At 35.0% G+C, this 20,533-nt stretch overlaps 5 protein-coding genes across 6 annotated transcripts; 2 read left to right on the forward strand and 3 right to left on the reverse strand.

Annotated features, from left to right (window-relative positions):
- Positions 1 to 552: 552 nt before the first annotated feature.
- LOAG_02550 (copine family protein) lies at positions 553 to 3,401 on the reverse strand (the record flags this gene model as incomplete). The annotated part of the gene is made up of 9 exons (XM_020446040.1): positions 553 to 925; positions 1,036 to 1,163; positions 1,247 to 1,382; positions 1,595 to 1,687; positions 1,813 to 1,913; positions 2,000 to 2,075; positions 2,483 to 2,777; positions 3,016 to 3,134; positions 3,268 to 3,401. The coding sequence occupies 9 exons, from the start codon at positions 3,399 to 3,401 to the stop codon at positions 565 to 567; spliced, it is 1,443 nt and encodes a 480-aa protein (XP_020303567.1). The 3' UTR covers positions 553 to 564.
- A 5,599-nt stretch (positions 3,402 to 9,000) lies between these two features.
- LOAG_02551 (hypothetical protein) lies at positions 9,001 to 10,195 on the forward strand (the record flags this gene model as incomplete). The annotated part of the gene is made up of 3 exons (XM_003138088.2): positions 9,001 to 9,311; positions 9,622 to 9,859; positions 9,919 to 10,195. The coding sequence occupies 3 exons, from the start codon at positions 9,001 to 9,003 to the stop codon at positions 10,189 to 10,191; spliced, it is 822 nt and encodes a 273-aa protein (XP_003138136.1). The 3' UTR covers positions 10,192 to 10,195.
- A 216-nt stretch (positions 10,196 to 10,411) lies between these two features.
- LOAG_02552 (hypothetical protein) lies at positions 10,412 to 11,654 on the reverse strand. Its single transcript, XM_003138089.2, has 3 exons — positions 11,515 to 11,654; positions 11,064 to 11,266; positions 10,412 to 10,920 (listed from the first exon to the last, which is right to left on the reverse strand). Exons 1-3 carry the CDS (start codon positions 11,609 to 11,611, stop codon positions 10,519 to 10,521), a joined length of 702 nt encoding a protein of 233 aa, XP_003138137.1. The 5' UTR covers positions 11,612 to 11,654; the 3' UTR covers positions 10,412 to 10,518.
- A 480-nt stretch (positions 11,655 to 12,134) lies between these two features.
- On the reverse strand, positions 12,135 to 16,643 carry LOAG_02553. Of its 2 annotated transcripts, none has more exons than XM_020446041.1 (12): positions 16,493 to 16,643; positions 16,072 to 16,238; positions 15,644 to 15,709; positions 15,403 to 15,544; positions 14,590 to 14,847; positions 14,165 to 14,361; positions 13,809 to 13,898; positions 13,572 to 13,660; positions 13,287 to 13,365; positions 13,004 to 13,126; positions 12,541 to 12,675; positions 12,135 to 12,448 (listed from the first exon to the last, which is right to left on the reverse strand). In XM_020446041.1, the coding sequence occupies exons 2-12, from the start codon at positions 16,228 to 16,230 to the stop codon at positions 12,305 to 12,307; spliced, it is 1,482 nt and encodes a 493-aa protein (XP_020303568.1). In that variant the 5' UTR covers positions 16,231 to 16,238; positions 16,493 to 16,643; the 3' UTR covers positions 12,135 to 12,304. The 2 variants fall into 2 exon arrangements, with proteins under 2 accessions (XP_020303568.1, XP_020306717.1); XM_020446042.1 differs by lacking the exon at positions 16,493 to 16,643 and adding an exon at positions 16,298 to 16,368.
- Positions 16,644 to 17,770: 1,127 nt separating this feature from the next.
- Positions 17,771 to 20,533, forward strand: LOAG_02554 (hypothetical protein; the record flags this gene model as incomplete). The annotated part of the gene is made up of 7 exons (XM_020446043.1): positions 17,771 to 17,778; positions 17,963 to 18,065; positions 18,647 to 18,842; positions 19,279 to 19,388; positions 20,048 to 20,141; positions 20,253 to 20,377; positions 20,507 to 20,533. 7 exons carry the CDS (start codon positions 17,771 to 17,773, stop codon positions 20,531 to 20,533), a joined length of 663 nt encoding a protein of 220 aa, XP_020303569.1.

Below are 20,533 nucleotides of genomic sequence, written 5' to 3' on the forward strand. Positions count from 1 at the left end.
GTACGTATATATATATATATATATATATATATATATATATAATATCTATCTATCTACATGAATAGCACATTATAAAAACTATGAAATTTAGCACAACTGGCAATGATTCTCGGGAAGCATTCAAGTAAGTACTAATGATTAGTACTGTGAAAAACTACACTAATCAACCACCTTAATCGAAAAATAATGTTGAAAAAAAAAAGCGGAAATGCATAGTTAACAAGAGGAACTATGTTCAAAAAAGAAACATTATAGAGAGACAGAAAAAAACTTGTTGCTAAAGTAAGGAATGTGTGTCTTGAAGGATTAATTGAAAAGTCATACTTTTCAACCATGAACTAACTACAAATATTAAGAAGTGCATTATATAAAAACAAGATATATCCAATCTAATAAAACTTGGGATGGGTAACGATGTGGGTAGGAAAAGCGTGCTGGAAATTTGACTTGCAGTTTCTGGCATCAGAATGGAGAAGGTCTGGTAATGCATGATTTGCAGGGATATCTATGAAAATATTAGAAATTATATCCGATATTCTGATTTATATAAAATTTGGTAAAATGCTATCTCGACGGTGCAAACCTGCCGTGCATCATAGCCCAGGTAAGAAATTGCCGCGGGACATTTAATAACAATTTAGTAACAAGCTCATTACTGGTCATAGAAGCAGTGTAAGGCACAAAAGTAACAATCTCACGGCGTAGTAGACGACCTTCAGAAGACTTAAGGGTCGGGGAAAGGAGATGCTGCATTGGGGAAAAGTCTTGGTTACCAACACCAACAATGACAATCGACACGGGTAATTCTGCGCAGTCCACAATTGCATTTACCGTTCGTTCCGGATTTGTCACACATCCATCTGTCACGATGAGTAATACAAAATAATGATCACTCCTTCCCTGGCGTTGCACCGCTGCTCCAAATCTAATCAAAAATTTTAATATATAGAAATATCAGCAAAATTTGTAATAATTAAATCATCGTTCCAACAGCATTTTAAACGCTTACTGTGAAATTAAGATGAAATGGCTCACTTGTAAGTATGATATATGACTTCTGAGTAATCCGTTGGTGCATACGGTCGGACAGACAATAAAGCCGAACGATATGCATTCAACACACCATCAATACCATTAACGTGCGGATCTTTGGCATCACCATTCTGTAATTTCATGAACCAAAAATTAAATAAGCAAACAGAAAAGGAATGGGAGACGAAAAATAAAATTAGCATGAAATACTTGCCAGGAAAAAGAGATGTGAAACTTTATAATCAGGAGGTGTTTGTGCTCCGAAACCAAGTGCAGCAATCCGTCTATGTTTATTATATTTTCCAATTACCGATGTAACTGCATTCAGTGCTGTCATATACGGGTTAAATCTAGAATATGACTCTCAGGTATTTTAGATTTCAGTGTTAAACGATAACTCCTCTATGATGTGTCCTACCAGCTATGGTGAGTAGCTTCTCTATACATTCGAAAATGCACCATAACATATTACGAACAAAAAATATGAAATTATATTGTTTGCCATCTGATGACGACTTGAAATTATTCGATGAAATCAAATAAACTCAGAATAAAAAATGACTTGTGTGGATGAATATAGTGTAGTGATGAAGGATCAAGTGGATTCCCGTTTGAAGCCGTAAAATCTACAGCTACCGAGAAGTGAATCTGTGTTCTGAAAAGAATGGTATTTTAGGATAAATAATAATGGTAGTTACTGCTAATTATACATAGTACTAAAAATAATATAGATGAATGATCACAAATCGATGAAATGGAACAAAAGACAAACAGACTTACCCTGCTTTAAGGTAATCAATAAATGAAGATGATGCAACCTGGAGAACGTTCACTAATTCCACTGAAGCGTTTCCTTTCTTTCTGCCCTCAAGACTCGACAACTATAAGAGTTTCATATGACTATTATGAGAGAATTATAAAACAATAAATTTGTATCGTCACTTGGTAAATGTAGGAAATGAAATACCTTGTAAGCGTTTAAAGCACCAACTCCTCTCAAAAGCTGATCGAATGATGTCGTACATTTCCCTATTAGCTTGTCCCTGAAAGTAACAAAATCCTACAATGCATATTTTCCGCGATTTGTCAGGAAATATGAATAATTCCTTTTGCTCAATATTATTGGATTTCTGAAGGGGGTATGTCAATTTTTTAATGATGTATTTACGCATGCACAAATAAAACTTCTTTAATGTACAAAGCAACAAAAAAAAAGCTCTCATAGATACCACAAGTGATGACGGATTACATCTATTCGGGGAGAAATGATACAGTTTTTTTTTTTTGCCGTTATAAAGAACAGAAATTTAGCGGACAGACCATCACTAAATAAACTGAACCTATTCCATAAAAAGATAAGTTTCCCTGCCCTTGTACTTTTACATAAATGCTAAACAATATATTTAATATTTATTTTTGAAAGTTATTCAGTATGACGCTAAAAACACACTCGCGATTAACATTGTAGTTATAAACATCAATTTCAATCGAACAGCTGGCGGATGCAAATGAAAAATGAGAAACAGGAACGAGGAAGGTTTTCCACACAGGATTTTTATCGGCAATTGCTTCACTTTTATGAAGTAGCAATTTTGGCGCGCCTTCCGGAACCAAATACATCATAAAATAGGCATCCAACGGACAATCACTTGATGGTGCATGTAAACCATGGCCTTCAAACTGCAAACGAACAGCTTGACCGGACAGTTTCGTCTCATTTGTTTCCAAGCGTAAAAACGATATTCCTGAAATAGCAATTTGAGAAAGCTTGAATTACTGCTTGTTAGGAATCAACAAATCTCAGCAACCTATAGCAGGATAATCGACTGCATTATCGTGCAATGTGCATATGACTGTCACTGCTTCAAAAATAACATCCGTGAATGGCATTTTATGATTATTCAGAAATCCAAGACATCTTCACAGACCTTCATCCAGCATATTCCTCCTCCCCTCAAAAAAAGTTCATTTCATTCAGTGTACCTTCATTTGGAAAAAGTGGCAACTCGATGGAACCACCACGTGAAAGCACCTCGCCTAATATACATTCCACCTTAGCAATCACACCAGTAAACCTTTCGCTATTTCCATCAACTTGATTTCTACAAAACATAACATTTAATGAAGTCTCTTAAGGATGAATTACTCTGTGCCAAAACAAAATAAATTACAATCAAAACTATTAAGAACAGCATAAGATTCAATAATAAGATTCCAGTGATATATAAAACTAACATTACACATTGAAGTTTCTGAGAACTCTCAAAGCAGTATGAGACGTAACAGCGACGACTGAAAACCGGATTAATGTTGCCAACAATTGTTTCTGTTTGTCCGATCTGGTTATAAATCAAAGTATTAACATTCATTTCTCAAATGTTAGACCAATAGTAAATATAGATAATAGGATTCTGTCCAGGAATTTGTGACACCCTTTAAAAGACTGATTTGGTGAATTAAAACAAAAGTTGACCTCAAGAAAATTCTCTCTGCTGTTGGAGCATAAAGAAACGGTGATCCGAACACCTGAGATTGCTTTCACGGGAAGTGCACTGAATATTTAAAAGTTTTCATGAGTAAGAGGAACACAGTTATATGGAAGGTATGTAGATACCATCGGGGATAAACATCTAGAAAATGGATACCCATATAAGAGTTGAGTGATTAACGAGGTCAAAGTTCACACCCAATACGATGGCTTACTGACGATCTCTACAACAATGCCTTCAAGTAATCAACTCAATTCAAACTTTGAAAATACATAGCCTTTGAATCACTTAGTGGAACAATTCGATAAATCATAACACATTTATACTGCATTAATTCAGACATATCTAAAGAAATGTGATTTCAGAATACCTGCAACTGAAAGATAATTCGAGTTGTTGTTCCATTTCGCAATGTTAAGTGATGATTATGTATCCATTCTTCGTTTTTAAGTCTGTTGTATAAGCCGACAAATACTGAAACAAATTACCCGTGAAAGTAAGAAATTCTTACGCTACTAAACGCACGGCTCACACTTAGTCCATCGATGGTCATGGAAAGTAGCGCAATATATTGGGGAGAAAAAAATTAGTAAACAAGGCAAACTTGAGAAGAATCAATTGAAGAAGCACTACGGTAAGAGTTGATTTCTCCCGTAACCTCACCCCCCTACCCTCACTCCTGACCTCTGTTCGCAATTTTAAAAACATGTTTTGAAGAAAAGACGTGGAATCTTCATTCATCACTAACAGGGACAATTTGCAAAAACGTAATCCCTTAGCTAATGCTGAATTGTGACGTACGTGCCGATCAAAATATGCATGAATGGTCAGAGAGGAATAATTCATAATCTATACAAGTACCAGAACTTTCGAACTTTCGTGTGTAAATTCCAGGGGAAAAAAAAAGAACTAATCCCGAAAAAAGTTAAATTAAATTTTTGATTTTTTTGGATCGAAAAAAAAATTCATTTAAATGTATCAGTTTTGATCATTCATTTCTTTTTTGTGATTGTCATCGTTTGAAACAACATCAAATTGGTCGCGATTGTCATCGTTTGAAACAACATCAAGTTGGTCGCAATCCTGAACCAGTCCTTCGTAAAATTTATTTTTCGAAAAGTGCGATCTATTCTTACAAAATGGCATTTGAAATTTTGAATGAGTCTTACCTGATAATGTCTGGAAGAGACAGCTCAAAAATTCAATAATTATTCGGCTAAATGTCTAAGTAACTTTTTATGTGCTTACATTATCGAGATAAGATTGCTGGAAAATATCGGACTGCTCCTGCTTATTATTTCAGAAGACGTTATCCGAACAAAATTTTTATTGTTTATGCTTCTTTTATCGTGCATATATATAAACTAACATATAAATTTATTGTGCATATATAAACTGCTTCTGTTTTAGTTACATATTACCAGGTATCACTTATCGGATGCTCATTTTCTTTTCTCTTCATCTGCTAGTAGTTCTAATTAATGCTTTTCGTAGTTAGCAATTACTTTCCTGACGAAACCCCACTATTTTTACTTTTACAAGGAATATTTAAATTTTAAATCGAATTTATTGGCTGACATTTTAAATTCCTTAATTTAAAATACTCCCGTCTTTAAACTGTTTCGGTTTTCTAATTTGATTACCCAATTTCCAGTCTTAATTTTCCCACCTGTATTTTAATTTATAAGAGGTATAACAAGCATTGCTCTCTTTCCTTACCATTACTCTCCTTTCTTATCATTACTCCCTTTTCTTATCATTAATTATTCCCTTTTCTCTAAATTTCAAAGCATTACACTATTCATCACATGCTAAATTCCCCGCTTTTATGCAGTTATATCAAAACATATTCCAGACTACGGTCATCCCCAGCTATCTAATACTTATAACCATTTTTTTTCTTTTTTGCATGAAAATATTTGATTTCCCTTTCTTATGGTCAGTTACTTTAACTTAAACTGAAGAATGCCACCATTGCGAATTTCACTAGCAATAATGTGCTTTTTTTGCATCATTTTCAATACATCAATTTAGTATCATTTATGTGTATTTTTCATTCTAATATTCTTTTCTGGAATTCAAGACCTGAAATAGTGTAAGTACCATTCAGCACCCCTTTTATGTGCTGTATTGTGATGCATAATGAAAATTACCCAATAGCCAATAATCAGAAATCACAAAAAAAAAGAAAAAAAACAAAATTGAGTAATACATCGCACAGTATGCACTAAAAGAATAACAAATGCAAATATTCGAAGCTGTCGCTGATATCGCGAATAGAAACAAAGGGACAATAATCCCCCTCTTTTTTGAAAGCCAGATATCGTTGTTTAATATGCTCATATCGTCTTACATTTGCTCTAACAAAGAACCCAACACCAATGGGTGCTTCATAAGAATGCTAATTCTTGTAATCATAAAACGGTACAAGGACCCTCCCAGTTGAAGAAGCAGAAGGTCCCGAGCGCTAATCTATTTTTTAAATGTGTTTCATTGAGGTCGGTTGGATATAAGGTGTCGGGTGTGATTCGCCTTTTTTGTTCTTGTATGTTCGTTATTTGTATCAGTGTGATATTTTCAAGTTCGTTGGTGTATTAATAAATTTATCGTAATAAAAGGTTTAATTACCCAAGTTTGAGGTACTATTAACTAAAGAGGCAAAAAGAACCCTCAGTTTTTGTCATGACTGAAGAAAATCGGCGATAGAAGCAATGGGAAAAAGGCGGTAATGGCACAGATTGAAAATATCCTTCAATTGTTGAACTTTTAATGATTAGCTAATTAGGCAACAGCACAAAAGTTTTGGTTTGAAAAAAAGCAATAAAAAAGACTTGGATGCCTCATTTTTTTATGAAATTAATATTTTTACAGCTTTATTAGATTCAAACCTTAAACGATAAAAATGTATAATAAATAAAAGGCAAATAGCGCATCAGATTGTCAGGCCTTTTCATCTGTTCAAATGAATTCCGTACCGATTTTCTCGACAGGAACAAGAAGTCTGTGGCTATGGTTTTACAACGAACTAAGCCTAGGCTGATGATATTTCTGCTTGACACGGATTCGATATATTTTGCCAACTTTTCAAATTTTGTCAATCAGCTCATATCTATATATTTTTTGGTGAAAATGATACAGATTGTATCTCATTCAGCTACTTCTGTTTTGCATCGAAAATTTTTCATATCTCGTGAGAGTTTTCCATGAGTAGCTTGACTACAACTTATTTGTAACTTTGCAATTCTTATCAACTTATTTGTTCATATAATTCTCGGTATTTTAAAAAATATTTATTTCGGATAGGAGGATTAACAGAACTTAATTTTGCTTTATAGAGTCAGGGAAATGGATTGTAGAATTTGCTGTCATACGAAAATAAATTGCCTATTATTACGAAATGTCGTCGTCCATCGCCAAATGTCTGCTGTGGAAAGGAATGATTCAAATAGTCGCTAATTAAATTAAATTTGTTAGCAAGGAAAAATCTAGCAAATCCATTTAAATTTCAAAATATGAAAATGACAAGTCATTGACAGTTAAAATCGTCTGGTAAGAAGTACACAATTTTCCAAAGTATTTGCTTTTTTGTGTGGTAGCAGACCTTTTTACATCTGATAGAATCATTTAATGGTTTCCACGAAGTAATACTTCATGTTTATCTCGCATTATGTAATTGTATTGGAGAAATGTAGACCTGGATAACCATGCCTAGTACCATATATTGGGAATGCAACCTAAAAAAGATAGTCAATTCACATTGGATATAGTCATAGTCTTTTCATTTACTAATTACTTTCGAGTGGATTATGTTAGCAGATGTATCGTTCTTTGCTCTTTGTGCTTTATTCATTAATTATGTCATTTTTTCAACTTTTTCTTTCGAGTGGGAGTTTGGAACTTATAATGTAATTTCTCCAGTTTATCCTAAAATTTTCTTCAATTCATTTTGATTGTTTACTATGAAGGTTGACATTTTGCTCTTCTCTACATCGCAGAAATTAGCATTATATTTGAAGACTGCAATTTTTGGCTTATCTCCTTCTGTGACTGGTTGTCTTTTTTCCTTTCTTTTTTTTTTTTCTTGTGGTTACTTCAATTATCTGTCAGACAGTTACGATCATTTGATTTACTGTTCTGCTCTATTTTAGGCTTTTGGCAAATTATTGATGAACTGTTTTGGATTCAGTTTAAAATTTCTATTTTGTAAGCAAAAATTGCGCATACTCTTCAGTATTTTACCGTTTTTTTTTTTTTTTTTTTGTAGACATTAACAATTTGTGTAAAAAGCTGAGAGAATTGGTGATTATTGTTTAGTTTTTTCACTTCGCTTCTTAATACACCATGGTATTTTTTCACATCCGCATTTTTGCGCTTATTTTTTTACTTGCATTGATTTTTCTTTGTTTATTATAAGTTTGTTTTGTCGTCACAAATGTTTGGCTATCTAAGATTTGTATTTAATCTTCAATCAATAATAGAATGGTTTTAGAGAGGACTATGTTTGATTGAATGCAGTTAGTTTGACTCTTATCATATCAATAAGTTTTATATGGAAACATTTTTATTTGTTTAATAAGTTTATTAATTTCCTTTATTCTTTCCTTAATCTCTAATTAATATGAAATGGTTCGACAGATGCTGTTGTTCCTTAGCTTTAAAAAAAAAGTCATTTCGGGTTTTTATATCTATTTGTTATGTGAATTTTATTTTACTGTCTAAGATCAGTATAGTTTTAGTTTAGCGTTATTTTTATCTATTCACATTTCATTTATTCCACTTAATGTCCTAATCCAGATATCCATTCAAATGGCAAGTGCACATTACCGCTTGTCATTAACAGGATTTAAAAAGATGGATGTAAGACTACTGTTCATTTTAGGCACTCTTTTTCCTTTAAGCGTAGCATTTGTTCAGCTCAAGAAAACGAGTGATGAATATGTTTTGATGGAATGTGAAATGATATCAGTTAATTCTGTCAACAAAGAAGACTTCAGACAACTGAAAGCGCTCACCCATAACTTCGTCATCTTTCCGCCTTTATTATTTCCATACTGATTCAACACTGATGCTATCAATCAGTTGTGGCTGAAAATTCGTTTTATCTCCGTTGTTCATAATCAATCGACAAGTGATATATTTTCGTCTTACTTGAACTAGTTTAGATCATTTTATCATATAGTGTATTCTACTGAAGTGGATATTCTTGGATGCGACTTGAAATATCACTGTTGCATGACCCCATTTAAGTCTCATGCTCAGTAAGGAATCTTTCATTCCTTCCAACAACCTGATTCTAGGTAGTTCAAATAATCGGTTAATTCTCGGTTCTCTTGAAGTTGCAATTATGCATACTAGTGTTTCGTTGCACAAATTCTGTTGTCTTCATATCTTAGATTCACATTTACTTTTAAATATTAAATAAATTGTTTAAAGTATAAAATGCAAATCTACTGCACTTCAGAACTGGCATACTAATTCGATGATTGGTTATTTGATGGATATTTTACATCGACTTTATTATTTCTTGTTTGATCGGTTAATACTCTATCCATTGCTAAGCCTACTACGTGATAAGCTTAGTATACGGTTCATGAATCTCGGATACCAGCAGAAAGAGGATGAAGATTTTCCAGTGATGGAAAAATTATCCGAAATAGACAATTACTGCAGAGCCAATATTACACTTTACGAAAAAGCTTTAAGTTTATGCCCGAAATATCCAAATTTTGCCGGATTGCAATTGCTTGAAGTTGGTTGCGGTCAAGGTGGCGGTGTCGAGTGGATTTTGAGGTTGGATAAATGAAATTTGCAAAAAATAAAAATAAAATATTTGTTTCAAGTAGGAAAAAAATACTTGGCTGTTATTAAAGTGTAAGAGTTGCTTAACACCTTAACAAAAGTGACAGCAATTGTGGGACCGGAGTGATGTAGAGCAGAGCGTGAGAAAATACACTCCAGAATTCTCATGACAATCGACAAGAAGCCTGCTATTGACACACGCGTTATACGAGTGGTTGCGAAAGCAGTACGTCAATGCTAAGCGATAAATAACTGCTGAGAAATTGATTAAAAACATTAATCTACCGGAAACAAATTGCAGAGCGCATTCATTCGCAGCTGTAAATGGTATTGACCCAGTCATTGTGGATTCATGTTCTGGAAAAATTATTAGAGGAAGTGCGGAAAAATTGCCATTTGTTAATGATTCATTTGATGTCATAATAAATATCGAAAGCAGCCATCTATACAGTAATTGTCAACAATTTTTCCTGGAATGTTCCAGAGTTTTACGCAAGAACGGATTTTTGTGCTGGGCGGATCTTCGTTACACTTATCAGGTACCGAACTGGTGTTGTGTTGTATTACAGATTCCAATTTTCAAACGTTTTATTTTCAGCTGCAAGTAACCATCACTCAAGCACAAAGATCAGGTCTGCACTTGATCGTGATGGAAGATATCACAGAACAAGTGTTGCAAGGTATTGGATCAACAGCAGCAAGATACGATGCAATGCTTCAAAATACACCCCGCTTTATTCGTTTATTTGAAAACTCCATTCGGACGACATACTGCGCACCAGGAACGAGAAGTTACGAACGTCTTTTGAAACGTGAAAAAGTGTATTTTTGTATATGTTGGCAAAACTACAAGAAAATAAAACTTTATTAAGCAAGTGAACCCAAATTTGATGATTTCTATATTTAACCAGTTGCCTATTTCAAAGACCATCCATTCTTAAAGAAGGAAAAGCACCTTTGACGTGCTATATGTCATCTTAAAATCCATTACGTCATCTACATATTGTGCTAACAGCAAAGGCTGGAGTATTCGGAAAAAGGATCAATACTAAAAAAATTTTGGCCGTAAAAAATAGCACTATATATATATACATATATATATATGTACATACATATATATATATACATATTGTCCGAACTTCCTTATTAGTAAAAGTGAAAAATCAACAAAAATTAACATCACACGATCTTAACTAGTTTAGTTAAGTTCGCCATTATCACCATTCTCGCCATTATCATCATTATCAGTTTCGGAATCCGATTTGGGCATGTCAACCGGTCGCTGCTTCATTTCACTTGCTTCTTTTGCCAGTGTTCTCAGATGAGCATTCTGTCGGGCAATAACCTCAGCACCATTTTCGCACGCCGCATATGCATCCAACAAATCTTCATTCATTTTCAAAAAATTCGGACCCCACTTGAATTTCGAAAGAAGCAACTGTGCATTGCTCTTCAGACCAATCATGTACAGACCCGCTGCAAATGCTTCAACGCAACTCAGTTGGCATGGCTTCCCAAAATTCACCGGATTTGCAGCAACTAAATATGGCAAAAGACGATGATGCGAAGCTCTTGCTCTATTTAAATCAACATTCGCGACCTGAAGTGATAGAAAACAACAAAGTTTGCAATCAAATAGAAATGCAATTCTATATTTATTGAAGCCGAATTTCTGTTCAATTTCACTTTACTATAAGCGACATGAGAAACTTAACTCGAGATGAAGATCAAAAACAGGAAAACCTGATTCCAACTACAATCTACAACAGCAAGGCCGCCATTTTTAATATATGCGAGATCGGCAGCAGAAATTGTTCGTTCACCATTGGGAGAAAGCAGCAAACCAGGAAATTTAGTTCCTAGCTTTAAAACTTTAACAAATCCATAACGTTCCAGCTTTTTCCCTGTACATCGCTTCGGATCACACTGCTTGAAATCAAACATTGCTGAAAGTCACTAAAACTGTTATCTGAAGCCAGTAAAACATAAAGACTGGAATTTACTTTTCGAAAACCTATATATGGCACTTGCACAACAGGTCGCATTATCGAGAGAGCCTAACGGCTCTGAAGAGATGCAACATCCGGATGATGGTAGGTGACAAAAAAGCGCTTGCGCTTTGATCTGCACATTGATGAACCACATATTAAACTACGAAACAAATCTGTCAATCAGTATAAAAATTTCGGTTTACCTAAGTTGAACGGAAGTTTCTCAACAACATCCTCCCCACTCTCCGAATCACTTTCATTTGAGGAGCTTGTTGCTTGACGATTAATACTGCATTCCATTCTAGAAAATATTTCTCCTCAGCGACTATCTAAATCTGAAAATATACTGTTATGCGTACAACCTAAAAAAATCAAATTTGAAACAAAATTAAGAATCCAAAAAAGAGAAAAACAATATGGAGAATCTAACCAATGTCTGAATCACCAACAATGGAATAATGCAAAAATATTTATTTGTAATACCGAATCCTACTCTATACAATGATAATTATAAATATTCGCAATACATACATTGAGCTCAATGTGAGTTCGCTTAGTAGTACTGATCTACTTAATAAGAAAATACAAACATGTGCACTGATCACTGAAATTTATAATTCAACAATGATGACCTACAACTACTCTATATTAGATGTGTCATGAATGAGTGAAATTTCTCACAGCCTGAAGTTCATGAAAACATTCATGAGAACCACTACTGCCATTATATATATATATTCCCTGACATTAAACTACCGTCTCCTTCCACCTACCAATCATCAAAAATGATGGGTCAGAAAAACTTAAATGTTTTGGAAAAAACATGCATCAAACCACCCCGTCATTAAATTTGGCAGTAGTTAATTAATCTCTATCTTTGGTAACGTACGTATATTCAGTCAAAGAACGTCAATGCATAATTGAAAATATCATAGAAATAACAATGATGTGTACACGCCAAGTGAAGTTTTTCAAAGAAAGAATCATAGGTCTTCAAAAGACACCAAAATCCCATAATTTGACGGTCATGTCATAAGACCCCGATACAATTTGTTGATCACTGAATTGTACACATGTAACACCGTCGGTATGGCTATGAAGAGTACATAATCTTTCACCCGTATGTAAATTCCACACCTGAATTTTACATGATTTATTGCGGAAGATCAGATAAAACAAACTGTCAGAATTATTAAAATAATTTATGAGCGAAAAAACAGAGAACATACTTTGATAGTACGGTCATCTGCTGCTGAGACAATTCTCCATGAATCGACCTGAAGGCATCGAACTACACCTGTATGACCTTCACTTAATTTCCAATCCAATGTTTGCACACATTTCCCAGTTCGTAGATCCCACATCTTAAAACTCATAAAATTCATCCTAATTCACCTTCAAAAAGAACTCAGACATTCCAACAAACATTTTTAATCTTTTATGTTTCAAAAAAATGCGTTTGCCAGGAAAACCTTGATTTGACCTGCAGCGCTTCCAGTTCGTAATATTTTAGGCTTACGTATCCTGGCTATCATTTTAAATAGGAAGAAACTTCCTAGTTGCTGAAAAACGAGCTACAACTTGTTACCTGAAAATTAAGTTTCAACATGCATAAATGATAATCGTCAGCACTGATTAGGGCACTAAATGATGTGCAAGCAATTTTACGCATAAAAATTGGAGAAATCTAACCTTAATTGTTCGATCGACAGATCCCGACACAATTCTCTCATTATCGAATCGAAGACATGTAACTGCATTGTCGTGCGCGTTATGCAAAGTCATCGCACAGATATCCATTCGCTCATCCCAGCACTTAAAGAAATGTCTTTACAATGAAAGTGAACTTTATTCAGCGTAATAAAACTTGTGCTAAAAATAGCAACAAAAAAAAGAACGATTTCTTAAAGCGTCTTCATTTAATTGTCAGACACCTTTCTCAGAATCATTTGTATTCGAAGACTGACAAACTAACTTTCATCGATAGATCAGCCGATCCCGATACAAGCAAGTGTCCGTCGGATTGCATGCAGATCACTGCTCCATTATGTCCCCTGAAACAAGTACATTATTATATAAGGATACCAGATGAAGAACTGCAGCAAATGCAACTTTATGGTAAATTAAGGCGAAAATAGATATTTATAAATATTTATAATCGGCGACAATTCCCACAATGAGCTTCTTTTGACAAATCACGCCACTGCTAGGAGGTATAGTGATCAGATAGTCTCAACGATTTGATTCTTGTGAAGCTTACATTAAAGTCTTCGTACATTGCCCTGTTTCGGTAGACCATATTTTTAAAGTATGGTCATACGAACCGCTGATCAATCGTTCCTTCTCCATCTAAACGAAATCCACTTTGAATGCCATCAGTGACATAACTATCTCAATTTTATAACCAAAACTACGGTAGTGTTAAAAAACAACACAAGTTAGTTTTCACTGAAAAAAAAGGGCATAGTATTCTTTTAGACGAAACTGAAGGAACTACCTGCAAACATCGTACGAAGTTCGTATGCCCGATCATTGTTTGGCGACAAGCAATAGAAGACCACGTCCGATTTACAGCAAGACCCCAAACCTTCAAGATTTTTTCACTATAATAAAGTTATCTCGTTAAAATCATATACTGGGAGCATTCGAATTACACTTATTCCTCTATGTTAAACCCTCTGATTTCCTAATTGCTGTTATCCAGTATGAAATGCGGATGTAGTAAGCTACTTAACAATAATAATAAAGTCTTTAAAAGCGCTAGTATAGCTGAAAAAGTTGTCAAAAAATTTTTGGGCTTAAAAATATGAACTTTTGCTGTAGCGTCTACAAAATTTAATGAATTCAACTAACCTTGATTGTTAAATCATTGGAGCCAGAAGCCAGTCGATTACCGCTTAAGTGCAAACAACGAACAGTATCAGAATGGCCCGTCAGTGTCATGGTACCTAAACCTGGCATAGTAGAACTCTTTATATCCCAAACACGAATTGTATTATCGCTGCTTCCGGACACAATGCGGTCACCGTCGAACTGAACGCAAGATATACCTGAAACATCCTGTGGCTATAATACTAGTGTAGCTATGACCAGTGATTAGGAAAAAATATGACGAATAAGACACCATGATCAGCTTGACGCGACCTGATAAACTAAGTGATCTCACTTGCAAAATGTAACGCTACCAACCTCTCATCAGTAAATCTAATTTATAATAATCAAGATATTAGTGCAAAACACAGCTAACAACAATTTTATGAATGGTGCAAGAAAATTACCTTGAGTGTGGCCCTCAAATGTGCGGATAACACAGCGACCTGCATGCCAGTTCCTCCATAAACGATAACGCTCACTAAATGCTTCCTTCCACAGTACTACACCATCGTGTGTTGTGTGCTTCTTTAGCTGTTCATTTTCAGTTTCTGCTGAGCACAGTCGAAACATGCGCTGAAGTGTGCACAGTCTTTTCCATAAGCATGGTGCCATACATAAATTTCTCCAAGCAGTACATACCAACATGCATTTGCAAAGTGACTCTACAATAAAATTGAAAATCCACAAAGTTCCTTATAAGAAATTCGCCATTTTTCATGAACTTTTTTTTTGTTAAACACAATTCTGACGAAACAACGTGATGAAGACGTAGTAAACATGGGCATCGTTGCATCAGAACAGTAACAAATCACAGAATCTCCAAGCAAGCCAATCAAACCAAAAATGTGGCCTATACAATCAACAAACGCTAGACTATTGTTTACAAGTATCACTGACAACCCCAGTGAATAGATTAAAGATAATTCTCACGACCGGTATAATGATTTTACTTCAAGTGAGATGCATGACAATATCCAAAAGTTACTATCGTGCGCTTGGCTTTGAAAAAAAATGCATTAAATTACTCATATTAACAGTCCTGATAATCACGCTGATTATCTCTTCCTAATGCAAACTTTATTACAGGACTTCATTTGACTTATATGAACTTCACCTCCCTAATGTTTCACCAACCTGATGAAACTCATGTTTGATAATGTACTTTTTAAAAACATATTTTCGGTTATAACAATGTGAAAATGTAATGAGATTCTCACTTGGGTCCAAAAGACGAAAAATCTTTAAAGCAATTGGCAGCGGGAGTGAACTAAACAAGTCGACCTCTTCAGTGCTTACATTGCTGCGCATTTCTTCCAACAACGAAGTTGCGTATTCCAAATTTGATGAATCACAGACATTCTGGAAAATACGTTTAGATATTAATGATAACAATCAAAGCAAACGAAAGTTTTGGGATTAAAATGAAGATGATAACATTAGAATTGGAATCATTTTTACCAATATTTCGAAAAGCAGTGCATTTTTCTGTTCCGTATCGGTTTGCTTCAGGTGAAATCGAAGATACTGAAATTGAAAATGGCTTACGGAACACAGCAATACATAACGATTACATCGTCTTTAAAGTTTGGCCATTAATGCCGCTAAATTCGGAAGGCAAGCATTAACGAATATTTGCCTAATTGAGATTTAACACATCACTTGTCTTATCACTATTACTGCTACGAGTTTGTGGTGTTCAATACAGTATGTCTACTACGGTATTACCTTCTTGGATAACTGATATTTTGAGAATATATAGCATCCATTGCCATGGGTGCATCGCCGATGGGTGTTCTGGTCGGATGTGAATGATTAATGCGCATTAGTGATCGAAAATGGAAAACTATAGTAACCTTTAGTGATCGAAAATGGAAAACTATAGTAACCTTTATAAGATCGATACCGGCAAAGAAATCATAGGCCGGATCACACGTCGAACCGTTCATTTTCTTCCGTTTACCGGTTGATAATGAGCAGTCACCTAACGATGAACACATAGCCGACGTTGAAGCCTTATTCGCGCCGCGTGATCTACGTCCATCCATTAAGCGTACTGAAATATTAGAGGTAAGGAAAGAATGAAAAATAACCACCACATAAAAAAATTGGTACCTTCAAGCAGTCCGAATCGTCATAAAATTTTCATCACCAACTAGCTCAGAAGGTTGAATTGTCTGGAAATTTATGCCAATGGAATAGATTGTAATGCCTTGTTAGGCTGCGTTTTCATCGAGTTTCTTCCACGATGTTGTCCTCCACATTTCAATGAAGATGCAGTGATACCCAAAGAGAAAAGTAAAAACGAACCTGCGACACCGCAAAATAGAATAGACCGCAGTATGCTGCGGTGATATCTTGCCAGATGGGTGTCATTTCTCGAGAATGGCTAGAGATCGACCAGTCTTCAAGTTCTCGGAGGAACCGCACAGGGATGATGGGCTGAAGTATGTCTTCCAAGTAACTTACGGGTCTCTTCTGTTTCACGGTGTTACAGGGGAGAATGTAACAAGCCCGAATAGAACCTTTTGCAGGCTTCGCTGGTTTTATTGATTGTTTCTCTACTTTTACTGTCTCTCATAATACCATCTGCTAAACTATGAGGGACAAGACATCACTAACTCTTGCGACTTAACGGAAAGAATTCTAAAACTTGTACTACAACCTGTAGTTTCTGCTAACCAAAGTTTTGGTCAGGGGTCGAGTTTCATTCTTATGAATTTTACATAAAGACCTTGAAATACCTCTTTTTATACGCTTTCCTACCCCTTTTTAGACAGGCCAAAGAGTGAAAGCTGCCGAAGACGATTGCGCGTGAGCAGCCGAGCGTGCAAGTATCGAAAATGAAAATTAACTTTAACTCCAATGGATTTTGCTTTATCAGGTTAACGAATCGGCTTGCAGATTTTCATGTTGTCGAAGAAATTAGCATATAACCAGATCTGATGTTGTTTCTTGTTGATCTGGCTCTCAATTCTCGAAATCACTGGTTAAAAGCGAAAGAAACGAACATTCTACTGTTAGCCGCTTTTTCACTCATTACTATGAGACTGTTTTCTTGCAAATGTTGGCTTTTCGGAACGACGATTATTTGCAAATAATCTCGAATTGTTCGTATAGAGTACTAAAAAGTGCGAGGAAACGAGCATCGTGTCATGACGGAGATTGCAGTTGGAGGAATCTTGACTGGCTGCATTGGTTGTATGGTCACTGTTGAAATCCTTACAAGGTATCTCACTTTATCTACAGACATATAATAATTCAAAATTATTCCTGAAAGACAAACGGGAAGAAAGGAGTTTTTCCATTGCATAGGAATGCTTCCATACTTCGAAAAGAGATACTTTAAGGCATAGTCCTGAATGTATGAACTTGCTGACTTGCTCAACATTCATTTTCGTATCGATCATTGGTTTTTTCAAGCAGTCGCATTATTTCAAGCGGTTACCACGGAGCAAAGTACCACTGTTGCGGTTATTTTTCCACTTTTCATTTATTGTTTAGGGCATGACATGACAAGTAGCATCAGTGCCCTAATTCTTAAATGATCTAAGCAGAAAATCACTTACACGTTTACATTTATTTGGAATGGCTCGGTAATCCTGGTGATGTAAGAAGGATATGGGAAAAAAAGAGAGGTGAAAGAAGTGCTGTTCATCTGCCAGCAACTTATGTAATGCTGTATAAGTTTACTATTCGAGCACCACAAGTATACTTTCAGTCACTTGACAACAAAACTTTATTCTTGGACGAGTTTGCCTTAGAATGAGTTTGTTTTAGTGGTTATGCACGTATTGTTCTTATATTCTTTGTGGTGAATATTTCAAACAACTTGGCATTGCGATATGATGTTTCCATACCGCTGTTTATCATATTTCGCTCGGTGATCTTTTATTTTGTCGTATAATGAGATTACTCAAACATCGTTGATTTTTTTTAAAGTGCATCCATGAAGAATAGAACGGGGAATTTTTTCACCCATGACTGTTGTGCTTTCCAGCTCAAGTTTGGCATTATTGATTGTAAAGATGTTTGCCGGGACTTGAAATATGTCCACTGAAGTTTTAGTGGTGTAGAAGCTTAACTGTAACCAGCGGTGCTTTAAGCAGAAAAATAGGATAATTTTAATTGCCGGTACTGTAGATTTCTTTCGGGAAGACGTTATATAGCTCTTTTGACATACAAATTCTACATTTTAGTGGTATAAAATTCTACACCAGCTGTTAGGTAGAGTGTCTATACATATCCTGGTGTCCTGATAGGATTTAGCAAAAGTCCATGGTTGAAGATTTCAGTTTAGCTCAACAATAGTTGTCTTTCGTCCCCAATCACTGGTGATAAGAAAGTTTGTTTTTTGGATTTTTATTTCTCCCCCAAGTTATGTAGACATTTGGAGATGCTGTCAAAACTGTTTTCAGAAATTACAATTATTGTTTCTTTGGTTAATAACAATCTGTTGTGCAGGGAACATTGCTCGCAAATGTGTTGCTGGGTTTTTGTTTGAGGAACAGAATTTGTTCGTGGGGAAAGCTGTTGTCCATAATGTTCGTTAGTATGGGTGTTGTACTTTTCACATTGGCCGACCAATTTTCGAAACATCCCACTGTAGAAAAGGATGGGGAGAGTGTACAGCCATCAGCTATTTTGTATTCCAGTCCAGGTTTAATATTTGTTTTTCATCATCGTTTTTTTTCTTTTGATATTTTTTGCTGCTTTTTGCCATCCATTAAAAGTGCTAATTCATTACAAACGTATTATTTGCAATTTGAAATGTTTTCTAATCGAAGTTTCAACAGTTTTATTATTATTTGAACTTGTGCTCTTAATATAAGATATAATTGTCTAAAACTATTTAAGATCAGTGGGGCAGACATCAGCTGTAAAGGAATGTGTGGTCTAATGTTTAGATTGATGATCCCGGAAGGCTATGAGATTAGACTTCATTTAGGAATATAAGAATCGGTGGGTGATCTGGCTTACCGGTGAAAACAGTGATGCAGCCCCTTTCATCCACTATTTATACATCATTGTTTTTGTTTTACAAAATTCCAACACTGTGCAGTGTTTATGCTCCACTAATTGGCCTTTTGTTTCAGGAATATTTTTGCTAATGTTTGCAGCGCTTTTGTCCGCTTATCTAGGCATATGCCAAGAAGATCTTTATCGTACATATGGGAACCATTCGCAAGAAGCAATATTTTTTATTGTAAGCTTAATGTCTTCTTTGACAATTTTCTTTATCAATAGGTTTACTCTAATTTTTCTGAAAATAAGTCTGCACACAGGAAATTTTGCAGCATGCTCTGTCGTTACCGGGCTTTCTTTTCTTTCATAATGATATCCAGCAAGCAATAATTCATTTTAACAATTCGGATACTTTCTTCATTTTTGGACTGCGTTTTCCGATTCCTTCGTTATGGATTTACATGGTTTTGAATTGCATATTCCAGTGAGTTTTTCTTTTTCAGTAAATTTTATATTTTCAACTGTGGTGATAGGTTGCCACTGTAAGCACTTATTTGTTTTAATCACACATTATTCTTCGAGAACAATATGAGTCGAGATGCTAAGAGTCCAATTTTCCATATTTTTGTACGTCATTCTTTCCAGATTAGCGTAATTTTACTACTCACATGAGTTGAGTTCTCAGAGCGGAACTATTAAGGTGGTAGAAACTCCTGACAAAGAAAGAAAACTTGAATAAGTAAGTGTTGAGATGCTCTCTATGATTAATTAGCAACCATATTTTTCTGAAATAAAAAAAAGAAGGAAAAAAGAAAACTACAAAATAGTTTTCTATTTCTGAACTAAATTTATAAAGTCATGGATAATTATTCTAAAATTGGAAATTGTACTAAGTTGCAGATGGATATGTATCTCGAATGTACACACGCTTATTTCGCTAACTACATCGCTGAATGTAGCAATGATTATAACATTAAGAAAATTCTTGTCGATGGTTCTTTCAGTTATTTTATTCAAAAATCCTTTCACATTTATGCACTGTGTAGGCTGTCTTTTTGTGTTACTCGGTACCGTAGCGTTCACTTCGTGTGATTTTAAATTTAAGTTTGCACAGAAGAAAAATGTGTAGACGCATTTGCATTAAGTTGGAACAAGTTTCATACAAATCTGAGTCAGCCGAAAATACGATCGAAAATATTGAAAGAGAATCAATATTGGAAAAATAGCTGCGTATATTAATACGCATAGCTATGTTAATACGGATAGAAGAATAGCTATGTTAATGTTAACATACTCTGGTTCTCCACTCTTCACTGTTTTAGTATAAGCATATTTCTGATATAATCTTGATTTTTTCAGCTAGTACCGCCCAATGTATTGATATAG

The sequence above is a fragment of the Loa loa genome, assembly GCF_000183805.2.
Source record: "Loa loa unplaced genomic scaffold supercont3.37, whole genome shotgun sequence".
Taxonomy (NCBI): Eukaryota; Metazoa; Nematoda; class Chromadorea; order Rhabditida; family Onchocercidae; genus Loa; species Loa loa.